General features: G+C 35.9%; 1 protein-coding gene across 6 annotated transcripts; it reads right to left on the bottom strand.

The window, feature by feature from the left end:
* Positions 1-301: 301 nt before the first annotated feature.
* On the bottom strand, positions 302-17,014 carry LOC100255662 (ubinuclein-1). 6 transcript variants are annotated; one of them, XM_010665863.3, is made up of 13 exons: positions 16,433-17,014; positions 14,760-14,846; positions 14,531-14,623; positions 14,312-14,388; positions 12,681-13,281; positions 5,855-5,954; positions 5,655-5,764; positions 5,425-5,511; positions 3,790-3,915; positions 3,022-3,159; positions 2,874-2,921; positions 2,071-2,172; positions 302-1,091 (listed from the first exon to the last, which is right to left on the bottom strand). In XM_010665863.3, exons 1-13 carry the CDS (start codon positions 16,703-16,705, stop codon positions 615-617), a joined length of 2,319 nt encoding a protein of 772 aa, XP_010664165.1. In that variant the 5' UTR covers positions 16,706-17,014; the 3' UTR covers positions 302-614. The 6 variants fall into 6 exon arrangements, with proteins under 6 accessions (XP_010664165.1, XP_010664167.1, XP_010664166.1 ...); XM_010665865.3 differs by having other exon boundaries at positions 5,425-5,508; XM_010665864.3 differs by having other exon boundaries at positions 12,681-13,278.
* Positions 17,015-18,140: the final 1,126 nt, after the last annotated feature.

The raw sequence follows: 18,140 nt of genomic DNA, 5'->3' as shown, positions 1-18,140 counted from the left end.
TTTATTTTTAATTTTTTGTTTATAGTTCATCCACATTTCAATAGAAGACTGAAAGATAGAAGCCTTGAACATACACTCCTGAAATCTAATATATAAGCCAATAAGCCAATAGAAAAATATCTGCAAAGATGAATCACATATGAAAATGCTAATTGGTAGCTTCTATTCCAAGCTAAGTGAACCTAATTTTTCCCACTTGGGTACCATAAAAATCCTAAGATGATTCATGTTGGGCATTCACGTCTGAATTCAATTATAATGTAAAGACCTATCATAAAAAGGAACTGATGGGGAAACTAAATTTAAAATGTAACAAGGGCAAAGAATGAATAAAAATAGCAGTTGAAGCCATGCAGATATGCTGCACAGCAAAATTACAGCTTTCTGCTATCTCTATTTAAGATAAAAATTAAAAAGGAAAACTCTAATCCAGGAGGCTCCATGCAATGCAACAACGTCTACTTACAGAGACAGGAAAACCCAATCAGTTTGTCACAGACCAAATGAAGCCGCAAAATGAAGGAAGAAGAAACGAGACCCAAAAAACGAAAAAGGGACATCTGTGCTAAGCAACATTTCGGGAATATAAATTTTCTGATTGAGCTAACAGCATGTCAGCTTGACTGTTCAAAGTTTGTAACAGCCCCCGACTGATGAAGGTTTGATTTATGGGAAGGAGGAGCTGTAGCCTGCTTGTATGATTTCTGTCGTTCCTCTCCCTGTTGGGAAGGCAACTTCTCGGGACGGAAATGAGCTTCACCTGATTCCAGTTCTGGCTTCTTCGCCTTTTTCTTTGGCAATGCACCATCCACACCCCTAGGATCGTCCAAGGAGTTGCCAGAACTTATCTTTACCTTCTCTTGTTTCACCTTGTCCAAGCTAGGACCATTCACTGAAGGACTAGGCATCCGGACAGCTGCAGTAGTTGTGTTGGGTACTGGCTTACTAGATGCAGTTAAGCCATGAGTACCAGAATCAGTGGCCGGCCTCTCCCGAGCATACTGTGGCTGAGCAATTGAACTAGACTCAACTCGAACAGCATCCTCTGTCCTTGATGTCAACAGCTTCTTCCTCTTAATTTTCTCCTGGTCCTTCATCAGATAGAAGAAAATACCGATGTCAATCAATAAGGAAAACAAAATTTTCAATTTCAGGGTAAAGCATATCGGTATTTGAGCAATATTTGCAGCCAACTGCCCAAACAACAAACAAAAAAAGGGAGAAAAAAGGCTCAAAAACCAGTGGGATTGTATTTTTGAGTCATGCAAACACACTATGTCACATGAAAACTTTGCCACTGAAAACACTTGCCAGAAATTTCTCACTTTGAGCAATTTGTATTTTTTTTTTCCCACCACATAACTGGTGCCGGCAAGGGAAAAGGTGAACTAAAGAGTGCATGAGGATAGAAAGAGCTAATACTAGCATATTCCTATTTCCTCAGAACAAAAGATTGAAATGTTGCATCAATTGCCTTTCTACATACCATTTCTACTGAGATGTTAAGTATGACTATTCTTTCCTCTCCAAATGGACTAAAACAGTTGAAAGCAATCAATACAGCCTCGTACAATTGAAATTAATAATAATATAATCTATACTATGTCAGGTCTATTTTGATTTCCCAATAAAGAAATCATTTGTAATTGTTCTTCCACATTTCTGCAGCAAAATCTCTCTCAGCCTCATACAATTGAAATTAATAATAATATAATCTATACTATGTCAGGTCTATTTTGATTTCCCAATAAAGAAATCATTTGTAATCGTTCTTCCACATTTCTGCAGAAATATCCCTCTCTAGATTTTAGGGCAAGGTTTACACCCTAAGTAGTCCAAGTATATTAATAATCTCAATGCAAACAATCTAAAGCATCAAATGAAGTTATTGATTCTACGTAACATTGTTCATAAAAGAATTATACTTAGCCTCCACATTAAGAATAACTCCAATTACCAACATAAATCGCATGTATAGGAAGCAAAAGTTTTCAGATATTAGAAACCTAAACAAAATCCATAGCATGCTACAGAACACATCCAAACAAGAAAGCAAAAATGCATACATACCTTATGACGGCTGTATAGTGCTCTCTTACGGTCCTTAGCCCTACAAATTGCACGTTTAATCCCATGGTTGTCCATTGATCCATTTGGCCACAGTTCTGCAAGCTGAATCACAAGTGGGCCAGACATATCTCAATAATGCGAGCAAAGATCATAAACATGATTCAAGCATGCAATGCTTGGATGGCCACAATGATTAATATTTTACAAACAAATCAACTTGAAGTAACACAGATCATAATGTGAAAAAAGCAACAAAGCCAGTAAAATTTGAGGTGACAGCAACTGCTCTTCAAAGAAGAGAAAAGTCACAAGCCAGGCAAATGGATCAATGTGTCAAAAATGAAATTTACACGAATAGCACAGTTCGCCCATACTTAAAACTTTTACCAAACAACAAAACACAGGTTTTATGTTTGCGGCTTGCCAATAATTCTAATCCAGAAGAAAATATATTGAAAAGTGAATCAATAGAATAAGACAGCAGGCACTAAACCATTATATTTTGGAATAGCTATTCGAAGCCGCTTTGATAGCCACCACTACCATAAAATGCAGCTTATAATGCAAAACATAAAATTTTTGAAAAGTAACCCATCAAAAAATAAAATAAAATTTTGAAAAGTACATCAATAAAATTCAACACCAAGACCATGAACAATTGCATTAGGGAAGTCTATTGTCAAAGCTGTTCCGGCAGGCTACCATGACAATTTAATGGAAAATCCAAGCACAGAACACCTTGAAAATAGTTAACTAACTTAAGCAATACCAACTGAGAAAACAAGAGAGAGAGAGAGAGCTACCTCTGCATACAACTTTCGAATTTGTGGACCTGCATCATCCTCCAGCCCCTGCAACCATGATATAACATAAGATATAAGCAAAAAGATGATTCCACCATCGAGAAAATTTTCTTAAATAGAAGGGAATTTTGGAAGCAAAAATCAGTACATCAACATAAAGGTCATAGAGATCACAAATCTTATCCTCCATCTCGTCACCCATAGAAAACTTTCTTTTAAGAACGCCCTTTTCTTCAGAACCGATTTCTTGAAAATCATCCGATGATCCAACTTGTTGATCAAACCCCTAAGAGAACATATAATGCATTTAATAATAACTCAAGAAACACAAACTTTAGAGATATAGATGTTGCACAAGCATCACAAGTAACAAATGATTCATGAACAATATGATAAAAAAACACCCTGCCTATTAAGGAAATGCACGGCCAGTACTTAGTGAACTTAGTCAAGACTTGGTGAATGATCCATGACATATATTTCAATAAGAAATAAATGCAGTTATGAGAAGCTAGACAGAACAATGCAGGAACGAGATGGGAAAAAATAAGTGATTGAGCCAATGAAGTTTTGACAAGAAGCAATGACTACCAGCAAATCCTCCAATCAGACAGAAAGAGATAAGAGGAATGCCAAATAGCACACTGTACAAGCCAGTGAGAAGAGCAACAATGGCCTGGATTCCAAATATGAAAGGCATTCCATAAAGCTGGAAAGGTGGAATAAAAAATTTACAGCCCATGACTAGTGTGCCCTAACAAAGAAAATCAGTCAGATTTGACTTAGAATTGGTTTCTTCTTCACCTTTGACACAACATTGAAACAAACCAAATGAAACCCCCACCAACATTCCACCTGCTCACTCCACACTGGGCTGAGCCCTACAAACAAAGAGAGCGATCTAACCAAAGTATACCTTGGACCTTGGAGAGGGCACCCGCATTTTAATCATCTCAATAACTTCCTTCTTTATCTGTTGAAATCTATCATCTTTCTCTTGTTTTGCTGACAAACCCATGTTAATCATGACTTTCAAATTTCGCTGTTTCAAAAACATGTTAAACACTATTAGTGGGGAACAAACACACAAATCAACCAAATGGTATTAAACCAAAGAAGGCAATGGCTTGTGGCTCCACACATGGAAAAAGGCAGTAGCCAGCACAAACTTTGTACATATGCAAAAAAACTCCAACAACCTATGGAAAAGTCTAAAATGATCTATCAGGTAAAGAACAAAGATTGCCAACTATAACAACCACTCTAAAAGGTTGAGGGAATTTCCTCCCATAAATCAAGAGTGCAAACTCAATACGCAAATTGTTACTGTTACAAATAATTCCAACATTTTTGTTGAATGTGCAGCCTGAGAATTTCCACAGTTGGAGATCAGTGAATGAAAAAGTGATGAAGTCCCTTGAAATTAGCTTTTCTTTCCCTTGACAGTAAAATAACTTTTAATACAGTCCCACTTTGCCCATACGCCTATATCCTCCTGTCTATTATTAGGATCCCATTGAAGTAGCCTCTGGAACTAAGAGGATATACAGGGACTCCCTTTAGCTGGGTTCAGATTAGACTTGAAAATACCATTTGGCCAAGTGGGAAACTGTGCGGTGTAAGGAGGTTCAGGCTTGGGGAATGTGAATCTCAAAAGCAAAGGCTTAATGATGATTGGTTGTGGCTCTGATTAAAAAAAATTATTGTTTGTGGAGGCTTCCTAAAGATCAAAGTTTGTGTTCTTGAAAGGGGAGACTCATTAATGCTCTTGAAAAGTCACTCCTCAAGGTTTTTCCAAATACTCCCTTCATATTAAATCCATTGTTGGTAATGAATCCAGAATTCATTTTGGGAGGATGTTTAGTTGAGGATCTTCAGGCAATCTCAATTGAACCCTGTGGATCTGGTGGAAAGAATCCCATACTTTCCTAATTACTTCCAGTAATTCCTTATCTTGAAATTTTGGTTTCTTCACAGTTTCAACTGCAAATAAAGAACTTGAAGCCTTGCTTCATACTCCAGATTTGGATTAATTGTCCTGGTCCTCCTTTGGATGATATCCTTGAGCAAAGGCTTCTCATACAAGAGATTATAAGGACAAGAAACTGAATGAGAAAGGAAGCTTATTTGTGGAGGAAGTAAGAAAGGAAAATAAGAAGGGAGGCTTTCTGTGGGGCTCATTCTCATGTAATTACTATTTTACATTTTTCTTTATCACATGAGTAATCATGCCATGAAATGAACAAGACACTGAAAACAGACAATTTTCCTCATTCTTTTACTAATAGTAACCAACAACCAAATAATGTTGCTTAATCTTGTAACCAACACTCATTTCTAGAATTTTCCCAAAGTCCCAAGTGGTTGCCTAGCAATTAATTCTCCACCAAATTGAAAATTATTACTATTTACACAAGCATTAACAATCAGTCAGCTAGAAGAAGAGGATAAATATTATGATTGTAAAATTAGAAACAGTTTTTTTTTTATAGTAAAAAATAACAACAGGTATTGATGAGCCATATCTTCATGCTTTTCCAAAATGCTGTACCTTTAATGTCCTAAGCTGGATTAGGTGTCCGAGAATGCTCATAAGCCGATTAAGTAACTCCTTAGATATTTTGCCATGGCTCGCCTGCTGCAAGCAACAAAATATGGATGAGATTTCCTTAAAGCTTCAAGTAAAATGAGGGGATAAAAATAATAGCATGGAAAATAATTCAGTGGAGCACAAAACAAATTATCAAATAGTTAAGAGTCATGTTAACTATTCTCCAGTACCGCTAGTCTAGCAACTTTTGCAAGTTTCAGCTTTATTTCGGGAGGCAATCTCCTTTTGACTGCTTGGGATGAAGTATCACCATCTTGAACATCCATAGTGGGCGGCCTTGCTGTAATGTTTTGTACAAAGAAATATTTATTAATTTACAAAGGACACCATCAACGAAAAGCTGAATCGTCACAACATTTGCCAAACTTACATTCTGCCACCATCCTCTCTAATTCCGTAATGGCTTTTTCAAGCATTGTTCCTTTGGGCCTAGCACTAGAACCATCCTTTCGGTGAATATGTGAAGCTTTCTGCAGAATATAGTAAAAGGAATCAACACCAGCAACATGGATATCAAATATAATAAAAAGGGAAATATCATTGATTAACTTTCTGTAATAGACGCACAAATACAGAACAAGGCAAGAAAAAAAAAAGCTAGGAAAGCTAGAAAGCTGGGAACAAGGAAAGAAAGCTGACACATTTTTGCCTTGTTCTGCTAGGAAATACAGAACAAGGCAAGAAAGCTATTAGGAAATCAAGCAATAGTATGCACACATTTTTCCTTTCTAAAGATGTAAAAAAGGCAATACAAGCAAACGCTAATGTAGATGTGAACTAAAGGGCCTGCCCATGCACCTGCACAGAAGCAAGGCATAATGCCATTATAACATTCAATTCAACCTTCTAATATCTTGAAGGAATAAGGCTCAGCTCCCCACAGCTGCAAGGTTGGTGCCTTCATAATTTTTTTCTCTTTCTATAGGCAAACAGATGGGCAAGATGATATTAGAAAGAAAACCCCATCACCCCACAAGGCAACATCAATAAGGCCTGAACTGATGAATCTTTAACTGCCAGGGGGGAGTTTTCAATACCTTCAGAAATTTTTGTATTGCACTCTTTCCAAGTTATCCAAAACAAACACAAAGTAGTTCATTTTCAAGCCAAGTTGCAGGTGTTGCCAAGTAAACAAGAAATCTCTAACCAGTTGAGGAAGGACGCTGAACACTCCAAACAAGGACAACACCAAGGACAATAAGTCAGAAACCCACTTGCACAGGATGAGGCATATGCTTAAACCTAATTTTTTTTTTTTTTTTTTAATGAGTAAAAGGCAATATATTAAAATAAGGAAAGGCACTCCAATAAAGCACCCCAAAGTACACAAAAAGAATACAAAAGAGGTCAAAGAGTGCCTCAAAAAAGAAACAAGAGACCAACAAAAACAGCACCCCCTCAAGCAGAGCCCAAACCAATCTATAAAATCAAGAATAGAAGGGGGACCAGAGACTAGAAACCCCTTAGCCCACGCCCACGAGTTACAAAGGAAATAAGATTTACACCCTTGAACCGAATGACCCTCATCTTCAAACACTTTTTTGTTTCTCTTCTTCCAAACTGTCCAAAAAAATCACAAGGGAGCTGCTAGCCACACTTTCTTCCTTTTCTTTCCCACAGAAGACCCATGCCACCCTAACAATGTCTCTCTCATTGATAACGAAAGCACCAAGGACACTCCCAACAAGGAAATCAACAAGTTTGATAAGCTCCTTGCCAACTCACAATGCAAGAGGATGTGATCAACAGACACTTCCACTGAAAGACACAAGTAACATCTGTTAGCCAAAAGTCGCCCTCTCCTTTGAATCCAATCCAAGGTTAAGACCTTTTTCCAAGTAGCCTCTCAAGCAAAAAAAACTTAGTTCCAAATTACTCTTATAGGAAAATCCCCTTGTCTTTTCAGTTCCAAAGCCTTGTAGAGAGACTTGACAATAAAAATTTCATCCTTTGACTTTGTCCATACCACATGATCTTCCACACCACTACACACCCTCCTCCTTTGAAATCTCTGGAAAAAACGCTCCACATCGAACACCTCCCAATAATTAAGCCACCTAGCGAAACAAGGGTCCCACACTCCCCCTCCAAAATGGGTCAACACATCATCCACCCAAGCCTCCTTAGACAATGACAAAGAAAATAAGGAAAAAAAGTACACAAAGGATGTTGCCACAATGTAGAAAAACATAGGACTCATGAGCCATCCTAAAAGGGCCTTTCTAAAGGACCCACACCTCTTTTCCTTTCTTCCAGATAAAGGACCCGTGTGCCATCCCAAGAGGGTCTTCTAAAGAAGGAAAATAACACCAAAGACTCAAAAATAACTACCACAAAACCCTCATCATGCCACGATGCAAAAGAACATAATCAATCAATTCCTCTAGGATATGACAGAGGAAACATCTATTAGACAATGTCCAGCCTCTCCTCTAAAGCTAATTCAAGGTCAAAACTTTTCCCCAAGTCGTCTCGTAAGTAAAGAAACTCGCCTTAGGCAGAACCAAGGAATTCCAAACAATACCCACGAGGAAAGGCATTGATCTTCCCAACTCTAGGACATAGTAAAGGAATTTAATGGAAAAAGTTCCGCTCTGTCTCCAATCAATCACCTTATCTTTTCCTTCCCTATTCACCGCCTTTCCTTGGAACCTCAAAATAAAGCGCTCCACATGCTCGATCTCACAATCATTCAGATGCTAACACTTTAGTCCATGCTTCAAATGAAGTATTAAGAAAATTACCCAAAACACAATGTGGCAATGTGCTAATATTTGGAGCATGATTTTCATGACTTAACATGTGCAAGCCTCTTTCCAATAGAAAAACAAAAATAAATATATTTTACAGCCTCAAAAGCCTCATTTCTCTTGACAATTTTATTTCTATTTTTTAGGAGGTCAAAAAGGACAAAAATAATTTATTTCCTTTTATTAATTTATTGAACACAAAAATCCATTATTGAGGCTTGCATTTAGTACTCCCTATTTCTTATTAAAGCGAGTAATTTTAACTGAAAATTGGTTTGTATGATAATTCAAAATTGGTTAGTTTTTTAAGATGGGCAAGAATAAGGAATGATGACAATGTAGAGTTATGGAAGGCAATAAGGTGAAGATGGAGGGAATTTATTTCAAGATTGAACTTTTTAGCGGGAAATGACAAAAAGGTTCAGTTTTGGCATGAAGTCTAGTGTTATGGTTCCATGTTGAGGATCTGTTTCACTTCTTTGTTGCTTCTAGGGATGCTTGCATTGCAAATGTTTGGGAAGAGGTTGGTGGTATTAAGCATTAAAATCATGTTAGTTAAGGCATTTTCATGGGTTGAACATATGGGTCAAACCTCGATCATCGTCATTCTGAAGCTGGCTCCACACTCAATCCGAAGAGCTTATTTGATCTCTTTCCAAATCACTAAAAAATTAAAATAAAATCAACTAAATGATTGGAAAGAAAAAAATGTGGAAGCTTTTCTAACAGAACTCCAAGAAGTGGTGTTAACAAATAAAGGGCATAGGCCGGTGAGAGATGTGCAAATGATGCATAGTTAAATCGTTTTATTGCACTTTATAGTTGGTTTAGAAGTTCCCTCCTAAAAAGGGAGTTAGGGTTCTTGGGCTACCATTATGTTCAACCTTTTCACTTGAGAGGTCGACCAACCACTTTTCAGCACATTGTGATAAGCCAAAAGCATGTGGCACTTACAATTATTATTATTATTATTTTATGGATAGCAATGTGGCACTTATTATTCTCTCTTTTCAACCTTTCCTAGGCGCTTCATTGATCAATGAGAGAAATTTTACCAAGGCAAAGTGCAGACTTTATAAGTAAGAAGACTTGGAAAAACTCATTCTATTTGTTTTAGATCATTTAGCAAAAGTTGAATGGTAAAACTTCTAAAGGCTTGGAACATTATGATTAAAGGAGTATTTTATTTTTGCTTTCTCCTTCTTTTGTCTACAAAGGCAAAACTTTTGTTCCTTGCTTGAGTTTGTCAACTATTTGGGTACCTCTTAAAAGAGGTGTTGTTTGAGCCCTTTCTTGTGCCCTTTATACGCTTCTCGAGTACTTGGTTTGCTCCCTCTTTTCTAGGCGCCTTCTTGATAAAATTTTCTTCGATTATCAAAAAAATTATCATTAGGCATCTAAAAAATCGGGGGCTAATACATAGTAAGAATACAACGGTCACCCAAGAATCAAAAGGAAAGGAAAATATCTCCTACCCACAAACCTTGAGCTAGGACCATCTCTTTATAAATCCTAAGAAAAGAATTTCCCTAGCCATAAATCTACCCAACCATACATATAGAGTTGAGAAATATATTTCTTCAACCACAACTGTAGTCACTCTTCACCTTCAAAGATTTGTTGGTTTTGTTCCTCTCACAACCACAAAGGCCTTATTTTCCATCTTTTTTTTTTATCCCTCGATATAAACTTTCCATGCCAACCAATCAAATTATTGGTTACTAAAAAATGAAACATCCAAAAAAAACAATAGCAACTCCAAGCCATTCTTTAGCAGCTAAGTAAGTGACTGATTCTTTATTTTCTTTGAACATACAACAGCAATTTATATGCCCCTTCTTGTAATCTCATCCACGGTGAGAATTTTAATGCAAGTCCATTTGTAAGAACCAAAACTAAAAGAAGTTGAAAGACTCCTTATCCTGGATGGCAAAGAAATGTTAGGATTTGGACTAAGAACCTCATATCTTGTTGTTAGTGTTACAAAAAATCTCAAGTCTTTCCAATTTCCTTTTCTTTTTTTTTTTAACAAAAAAAAAGGTTTTTAAAAAAACAATGTGAAAGGTTTATATCAATTAAAAGCACTTTTTCTTGTTTACCAAGATATCCTATCTCTATTTTCTATTACAAAAAAAGTGAGCTAAAAGTTGGCAAGATTCAAAGCAACTTCCTTTATGGTGTTCATGGCACAATCATTGTGGTGGTGGGGCTAGTAGAATCCTTAAAAAAATACACCTTGTTTAGTATGGTAGTCGATTGTCTACATAAACAAAAAGAAAGGACATGGTATTATGGATTTATTGGTCCTTAACAAGGCTTTGCTAGGCAAACCATGTTAGAGATTTGCTTCTAGAAAGGATTCCAAGAATCCTCGAGGAAAAGGATCATTGTAGGAGAGTTGGACGAAAATGTGGGTGGTTGGTTTTCTCACAAAATGAGACTGGGTATTGGGTTTTCTCACAAAGAAGAGGATGGGAAGTCTTTCAAGTAGAAGCAATTTTGTTCTGGATGATTGCAATAATGAAGTTCCAAAAGAACATTTGGTGTGATGAATCTCTATTAATTGTCTTTTTCCCCTCTTTGCTCACAGTTACCAACTCAAAGGTTCCTTGGTTCGCAAATGTTTGGGAAAAATCAAATAAGGGATGTCATTTGAGACCTTTTCTTTAGGTGTTTCGATGACTAGGAGTTGGATAGGATTAGAGGTCTCTCATGAAGCTACCAGCAACGTAAAGGATAGAATGATTTGGTAGGAGTTGAAGGACAAGAAATTTTTTCAATCAAGCATTCCATTCTTATTTAGAGTCGTTGTTTTTTGTCCTTTGTATAGAGAAATGAGCAATATATTAATTAGCGCCAGAAAAGGACACACAAAGCACACAAGAAGTATACGAATGTGCTATGAAGCAAAGAACAAGAAGAGAGGAAAAAAAATTACGCCCTCCCCTTACTTGTAGTCTAGCTAATTGACAAAATCAAACATGGACATGAACCCAAACTCTAAGCCCCTTTGATCCCCTCGAAATAGTTACACATAAAAGAGAATTTAAGCTCTTGATCTTATAGCTCAACATTTTCAAATGTTCTTCTATTTCTCTATTTCTAAATAATCCAAATCAAACATAGAAAAACCAATTTCCATGCCTTCTTTCTCTTCTTTCCGATGAAATGACCCTCCCAACTTAATGATGTTGCTTTAATTAAAGAATGCAACATCCCATACAACTCCAAACAAGGAGAAGGCCACTGCCACAATAATCTTGCTTTGAGACAATGACAGAGGACGTGGTCACTAGATTCATCCTTGCTTTCACACAAAGACTTCTGCTCACCAAATTTAGAGCCATAGTTTAAAGGGCGCAAGGCACAACTATGGCCCAAAAGTCTACTAAAGCTTTAGTGCAAAGTGCAACACAAAACACGCGCTTGAACAAAGTGAAATGCAACCCATGGTGCATCTCAATTTCATAAAATATGATTAAAAATTCAACCAAAGAAACAAAATTTAAGATTTCAAGCATTTAAAGAAATCATCAAACATTTCAAGAATAAAAAAATTTAAAAAGAAAAAGAAAATAGATAAGCCACACCTTTCCAACAAGATGTGGGCCTTCACAAGTGAGGTGCTATAACTAGGGGGTGGTTGCACCTTGGGCCTAGGAGCACTTAAGCTCGCCTTTGACAACCATGTTTGAAGTCGAAGTTCCACAAGGAATTTTTGGAAGTGATTTAGAATTCCTAGGCCCCCAACAAAAGGTTTGGGAAGCAGCTGGAAGAAGATTTTGATTTTGGATTGATTAAAAAAAGGAGTTGGAATTTGGAAAATTGTTTTTATCTTTACAAGGATGAAAAAAATCAGCTAATCACATCCTTCTTCATTGCGCAAAAAAAGAATCTTGTGGTATTGGTTATTCTCCTTTTGGAGAAGAATACATGCGGTATTCTTTAGTAAGAGAGATTTTCAAATTGGTATGGAGTTTTGTGTGTCAAAACCATGGTTGTAATCTGATCAAAAAAAAAAAAAATACACCATGGTTGTTATTTTCAGCCATCTTTTTGGGAACGTAAACTTATGAACACAAAATTGGCAAGAGGCTCAAGAAACTACACTGACCAGCTGCATTTGACACAGTACTGCACTAGTCATGTAAATATTGGCAGCTCACCACCTCATGATGTTACAAATGGCAATAGAAATAACGAAGTTCAGGTCTACTGTGAGCTGTCATAGAACTAAAGCAAAATAGGGAAAAACAACAAATTTCTTGTAAAAGCAACAACCACCAAGGGCATTAAATAAGCAGAGTAAACATCACAGCTTGCACATGCCAGCGTCAGATTCAAAAGAAAATGGTTAAGAACTATAACATAGACAATTATTAATCCATTAATGCAAGCACAAAGGGAGGAAAGACAAATGGCTTGAAATTATGGAAAACGTCTTACTGTTGTTTGCATCATACACTTGCTCTCTGAGACATTAGTTTCAGGAAGTTCTCGAACACCATTCTTTTCTCTTGGCCGAGCTGCTACTTCTAGTGGACTAAGATTGTCTGATAGTCTTCCAGATTGGGATTTTAATTGTGTATAAGCATTTTTATCATGATATCTCTGATGTGAAGCATCAGAGAACCCACTTGCATCTTTCATTTTGTTGCCAAGGTTCTTGGACGGGAGCACTACTGTCTTCTGTCTTTCATCCTTCACTTCTGCTAAGGCTACAGAAGAACTGCCATTTGAAACTTTCAAAGATGAAGGATCCAATGTAGTTTTAGTATCAGCAGATTTTTTTTTCGAACATATCACAGACGCATTTGATTGATTCTGATGTTTCATATCTTCACCATGTTCACTTGTAACAGCAGGAGCCTGAGAGGGAACAGACGCATTCTTTGCAACCAATGCAGCAGACTTTCCAGACACTGTCTTACCCACTTTGACATGTTTATTTGGTACGTTAGCATCATCACTCTCTCCTTGAGCTTTTGCCAAATCTTTCCTTCGCCTTTTCTTGGATTGATGGTTAGGAGATAAAGGAGGTTCACTTCTTGGAAAGAAAAAGAGTCAGTAAAAGGAGCAAAAATAGAAATTAAACATGAATGCATTGATTCAGTTTCTTTTGTGTAGAAATCCAATTATATGTAATCAACTAGCAGGATAGGTGAAGATTGTACAACATAAACCAAAATAGCAGAAATACTCTCCGCAAAACAATAAGAACAGTTCCAGAAGTTTAAAAAAAACTAGATTAATGAAACACATTTTCATCTAGGTTCAACAACACAACAAAAAAAAAATGAAGAATGATAAAGCTTAATTAAAAGATGACCAACAGATGATTCTTAACAGTTGACACCATAAAATATAGGGAATAATGGAACCTTTCTCCATCACCTTTTTTTATAGATAAATACATTATATAGTTCTAATATCTAGGAAAACAAATTTGAATAATATTGCTAACATTCATGAATGAAGACCAGCGATAAGTCATCCTGTACCAATGAATGATTTTATGTTAAAATCATTTTATTATGAAAAAGGAGAAAAATTTGTAAACACAGGATGCACAAAGGGTAGAGACAAAAGAGAAAAGAACAAAAAAAAATTTAGTGCTAAGAAAGTCCAAAACATCTATGAATAAAAGCGATATTAATCACTATCATAAAATTCTGCATCTTTTACTTATCCTCTCCATAACCTCTATTTGCATGTTGAGTGAACATTCAAAGCACCCACTATCATTATTGTATTACTCCAGATGTAATTCCCCCTCCTCTTTCTCTCCCTCTTCTTCTTGATTGAAATATCAGACAAAGGGAATGGTGAAGTGCGAAATATCACAAAATTTCAAAACATCCGAATTAGAAAGGCAGAACTCAAGGCAGTCACAAGCTTAAATTGTTACTAGAACCTTTGGCTTTAATATATGCTAAAGTATAGGCTACCTAGAAATGGCCATCTAAGAAGCCAAATTATGTTGTCAAAACAAACAGGAAAGGAAGTAGAACAGAAACTAACTGTAGCCAACAACTATGACAGAAATACTATCAAGAAAAAGACCAAAAGAAACTCACATGCGTTCCAGCTTCCCCCTGTTGACAAAGAATCCATCATGTTTTATTGCAGAGTTATCGACTTGAAAATACTCATCCTGCACAAGTAACAGCATACTGTTAGAGACAACTTTAGAAATAGTTACAAACAAATGCATATCATATAAAATAATATGACAAATTGATATAGGCAAAGATTGGCAAAGCCATGAACAATTATAAAAAATACGCAACACCAACCAGCTCAGCATCATCGATAAAAGAGTCTTCGGTGTCATACTGATCATCATCAGGAAAATCATCTAGATCTTCCTCATCACTACTTTGCTTACCCTGAAAAGATAAATTGTGATGTTAGCATATCTAATCCATATATGATATTAGAAAGATAACAGCACACAACCTCTTGTATTCAAAAACAAAATGCTAAAGAGTCCACGGCACAAAAAACTAAATGAATATCGAATACCATGTAAAGACGTTCAATCTTCTCAATAACAGCACTGAAACGATTCGGAGCAGGAGCATCGTTTAATTCGCCTTCAGCAGGTTGTCCCTAGAAAGGTGAAGCACATAACAATGTCATCTCTATCTCCAAAAACACAAACCCAAAAACAAAATAAAATAAAAATGCATGAAAAACCACCAGTCCATGTAAAAGTATCATACCGAAGAGAATTCTGATACTGTATAATAATAAACAAATATACGTGCGCACATGAAAGGTAACCAGAATCCGTATTCATGCCAATAATAAGCAAATGGGAGATGTGGATATTCAGTATGAACATTAAGGTAAGTATGCAATGGATTGCAGAAAAAGTTGGAAGCTGCAACATAACCATCCAACAGAAATCAAGCAGGACATACAAAAAATTGGTAGATGCAAGATCAAGCCATCTACATAATGTAAGTTCATGGAGTGAGCATTGATCCTGCAGCAAGATACATGTAGTATTATATATATATATATATATATATATAGAGAGAGAGAGAGAGAGAGATATACAGTCATAAAAATTGTGGAAAAACAAGAACCAGACAGTAAAAATGCAGCTAAGATGTTGGCATTATAAAAACTGATCCAGATTTTTGGACATTATTCTCTCACCAACTCTATACTTGATTCACCTGACATCGATCATTCCAGAGAGGCCCTTTTGCCATGGACCTTCATCAGTACTAGTTTACAGAAAGGAAATCTATCCCAATAGTTATGAAGGTTAAACTCCAATAAAGAAGTAACCCTCCACAATTAGCCACTCTGTGGCAAACTTATACCAGTTCAACTAATTAAACTAAAGTTATATGGAACCCATATATCAAGAAAACATGTATCAAAACAACATGACTGCCTAAGGTCCTCCACCAAAACATATTTTGAGGCAATGTGATACTTCAGAGTCTCCCAGGACAGTGCAAGGTCCACCAAACCATGTAACAAGGAAATTCATATGGGTAATTTTACCATATTCCATGGCAGACATCAAATTGAGGAACATGATAGCATAAAGTTCTTGGAAATCATGCATTGAGCCAACAAAGGCTATGGATTGTTGGGCAATAGAGTGGTTATAAGTTCCTATCGAACTATATCTTAAGGCAACATGCTAACATCATTTCAAGCAAAATGATACATTAAGGACTATTTCAACCATAAACCAAAATTTATTCTAATCATTTGGTACCGCCTTTGCTGATCAAATGATAATCCACCTAGGTTTGTGCTCCTTTGGATTTATAAATCAGAAAACATGTAACAGGCAACATAGAAATGTTAAGCCCTCCATGAACTGAAACATATACAATTGAGGCAACATGGTTAGTTCTTTACAGTAATGTTAGATTCTATCAAACCATATACCAAAGAGGCAGGCATAAGGTCCTGTCAAACCACATACCAGGATAACAGGGCGGTTTACCTTAAACAAAGGTCACTTGATACGATATATGCGATACGATAGAAACTACCAGTTCTACCACTACCACAAGGAACTTACCATGTTGCCTTAAACGCTTTCCTGGGGCCAAACAGTTGAACTGCAACTGAAGGCTTCGCGTTTTCCCGGCAACCAAACAAGCAAACCAACAACAACCATTACCATTACCATTACCATTCCCCAACATGAATTGAACCCTCACCGGAGCGATGCGAGACTCGAGAGCCGGGTGAGCATTGGCCGGGGCCTCCGGCGCCGCCGATGTCGATCCACTCGCCTTCTGAGCGTCCCTGATCAGCCTCTTCCACGACACGATGGTGGTCTCCCCCGGTCGAAGCTCCACCGTAAACCTCTGTCGCTCACCGGCTTTCACGAACCCCGACGAAACACCCGCCGATTCACCCCCTCCTCCTCCTCCACCGCCTCCACCACCACCACCGCCGCCGCCGCCACCGCCCCCCTTGTCTTCTTCCATTCGATACCTAGGGTATCCGAATTCAATGCTCCGAGAAGACAAAGAAACGAAAGAGTAAAAACCCTAGGTTGAAAATCAAGAAATTGCTTTATAGAGCTGCAACGTGAGCGGGGTGTGGGAAAACTGAATTTCGCTTCTCACTAAAATTTTCCCGGAAAAGGGTAAGGTAGTGGTGTGGTGGGAGAGAACGGGGTGGAGAGTTGAGATGGGCCGTTTCTTGAAAACCCATATTTCTTTGACCTAAGCCAATTTAATTTCTGGAAATCCAAGCAGATTTTCTTTCCATCTATGATCCATTCGGATTGTAACGTAATAAATTTTTTTGTTCACAACTTTCACAAAATTAAATAATTCAAAATTTTAAAAATAAATAAATAAAAGTTATCCCTTTTCATTTATTGAGACTTATTACAGATTTATCATCAGTGATTAAAAAAATATTTCCTTCTTTTTTCAAAATTTAAATTAAATTAAATTTTGTAAACTAGCATTAATTTCCTTTGTGTTTATAAAAAGTTGTATTAGACACCTTTAAAAAAAATGGAGAATTATCTTTTGGGGTAGATGGACCCCCAAATTAACAAAAGGTTCATATAACTATTCAAATTGAGTTGAATAATATAAAATAGTAACCGAATACATATAGAATATTTTATAAAATTAAGTTAAATAATTTTTTTTCAAAAATACTAAATTAAATAAAAGTAGTTTTCAAAAATATTAAATTAAATAATTTTTTTTCAAAAATATTAAATTAAATTAAATTATTTAAAAAAATATTAAATTTAATATTTTTAAAAAATATTAAATTAAATAAATTTATTTTTAAAAAATATTAAAATAAATAAAAGTATTTTAAAAAATATTAAATTGCATAAAAGTATTTTTTTTTAAATATTAAATTAAATAAAAGTATTTTTCAAAAATATTAATTTTTTTTCTCAAAATCAACAAAAGGTATTTTTGAAAATACTGAACGATGATATCCTTAAACTCAATTTCCATACTTTTATTGGGTTTTTGTCTCAATTTGAAGAGTTACATGAACTTTTTGTTAATTTGGGCCCCATCTACCCCCAAAACATAATTCTCCCTAAAAAAAATCTAAAATATTCTTAAATTCATTTTTTTATAGCCCTTACAATTTTATCAATTATCATTAATTACCTTTGAGTATTTGTAGAAAGTTGTATTAGACACCCACAATTAATATATCAAATTACAGTCATTTTATTTTAAAAATAGAAAATTCCTAATGTAAATTAATTTTTTAGTCCTTTAGAGTTTGGAAATTTCCCTTTTTAAAGCTATAATTAATTAATATGTCATATTAGGACATTTTAAGATATAGCATGTTCCCAACATTATGCTTTTGTAGTTATTCACTTTCATATACTATTTTCTTTATTGGTTTTCCATCCCATTATTTAATTTT

This window comes from Vitis vinifera, chromosome 18 (assembly GCF_030704535.1).
Source record: "Vitis vinifera cultivar Pinot Noir 40024 chromosome 18, ASM3070453v1".
Taxonomy (NCBI): domain Eukaryota; kingdom Viridiplantae; phylum Streptophyta; class Magnoliopsida; order Vitales; family Vitaceae; genus Vitis; species Vitis vinifera.
The sequence above is the reverse complement of the archived record's forward strand: the minus strand, read 5'-3'. Positions and strand labels throughout refer to the sequence as shown.

What these genes read in the sequence shown, in the direction of transcription:
- LOC100255662 (XM_010665863.3), bottom strand. Translation starts at nt 16,705, where the DNA reads ATGGAAGAAGACAAGGGGGGCGGTGGCGGCGGCGGCGGTGGTGGTGGT. An exon ending in TTCGAAAGTTGTATGCAGAG is followed by an intron (nt 2,173 to 2,873) that starts GTAGCTCTCTCT and finishes CTTGTGATTCAG; the next exon opens with CTTGCAGAACTGTGGCCAAA. An exon ending in CACTATACAGCCGTCATAAG is followed by an intron (nt 1,092 to 2,070) that starts GTATGTATGCAT and finishes TATCTGATGAAG; the next exon opens with GACCAGGAGAAAATTAAGAG.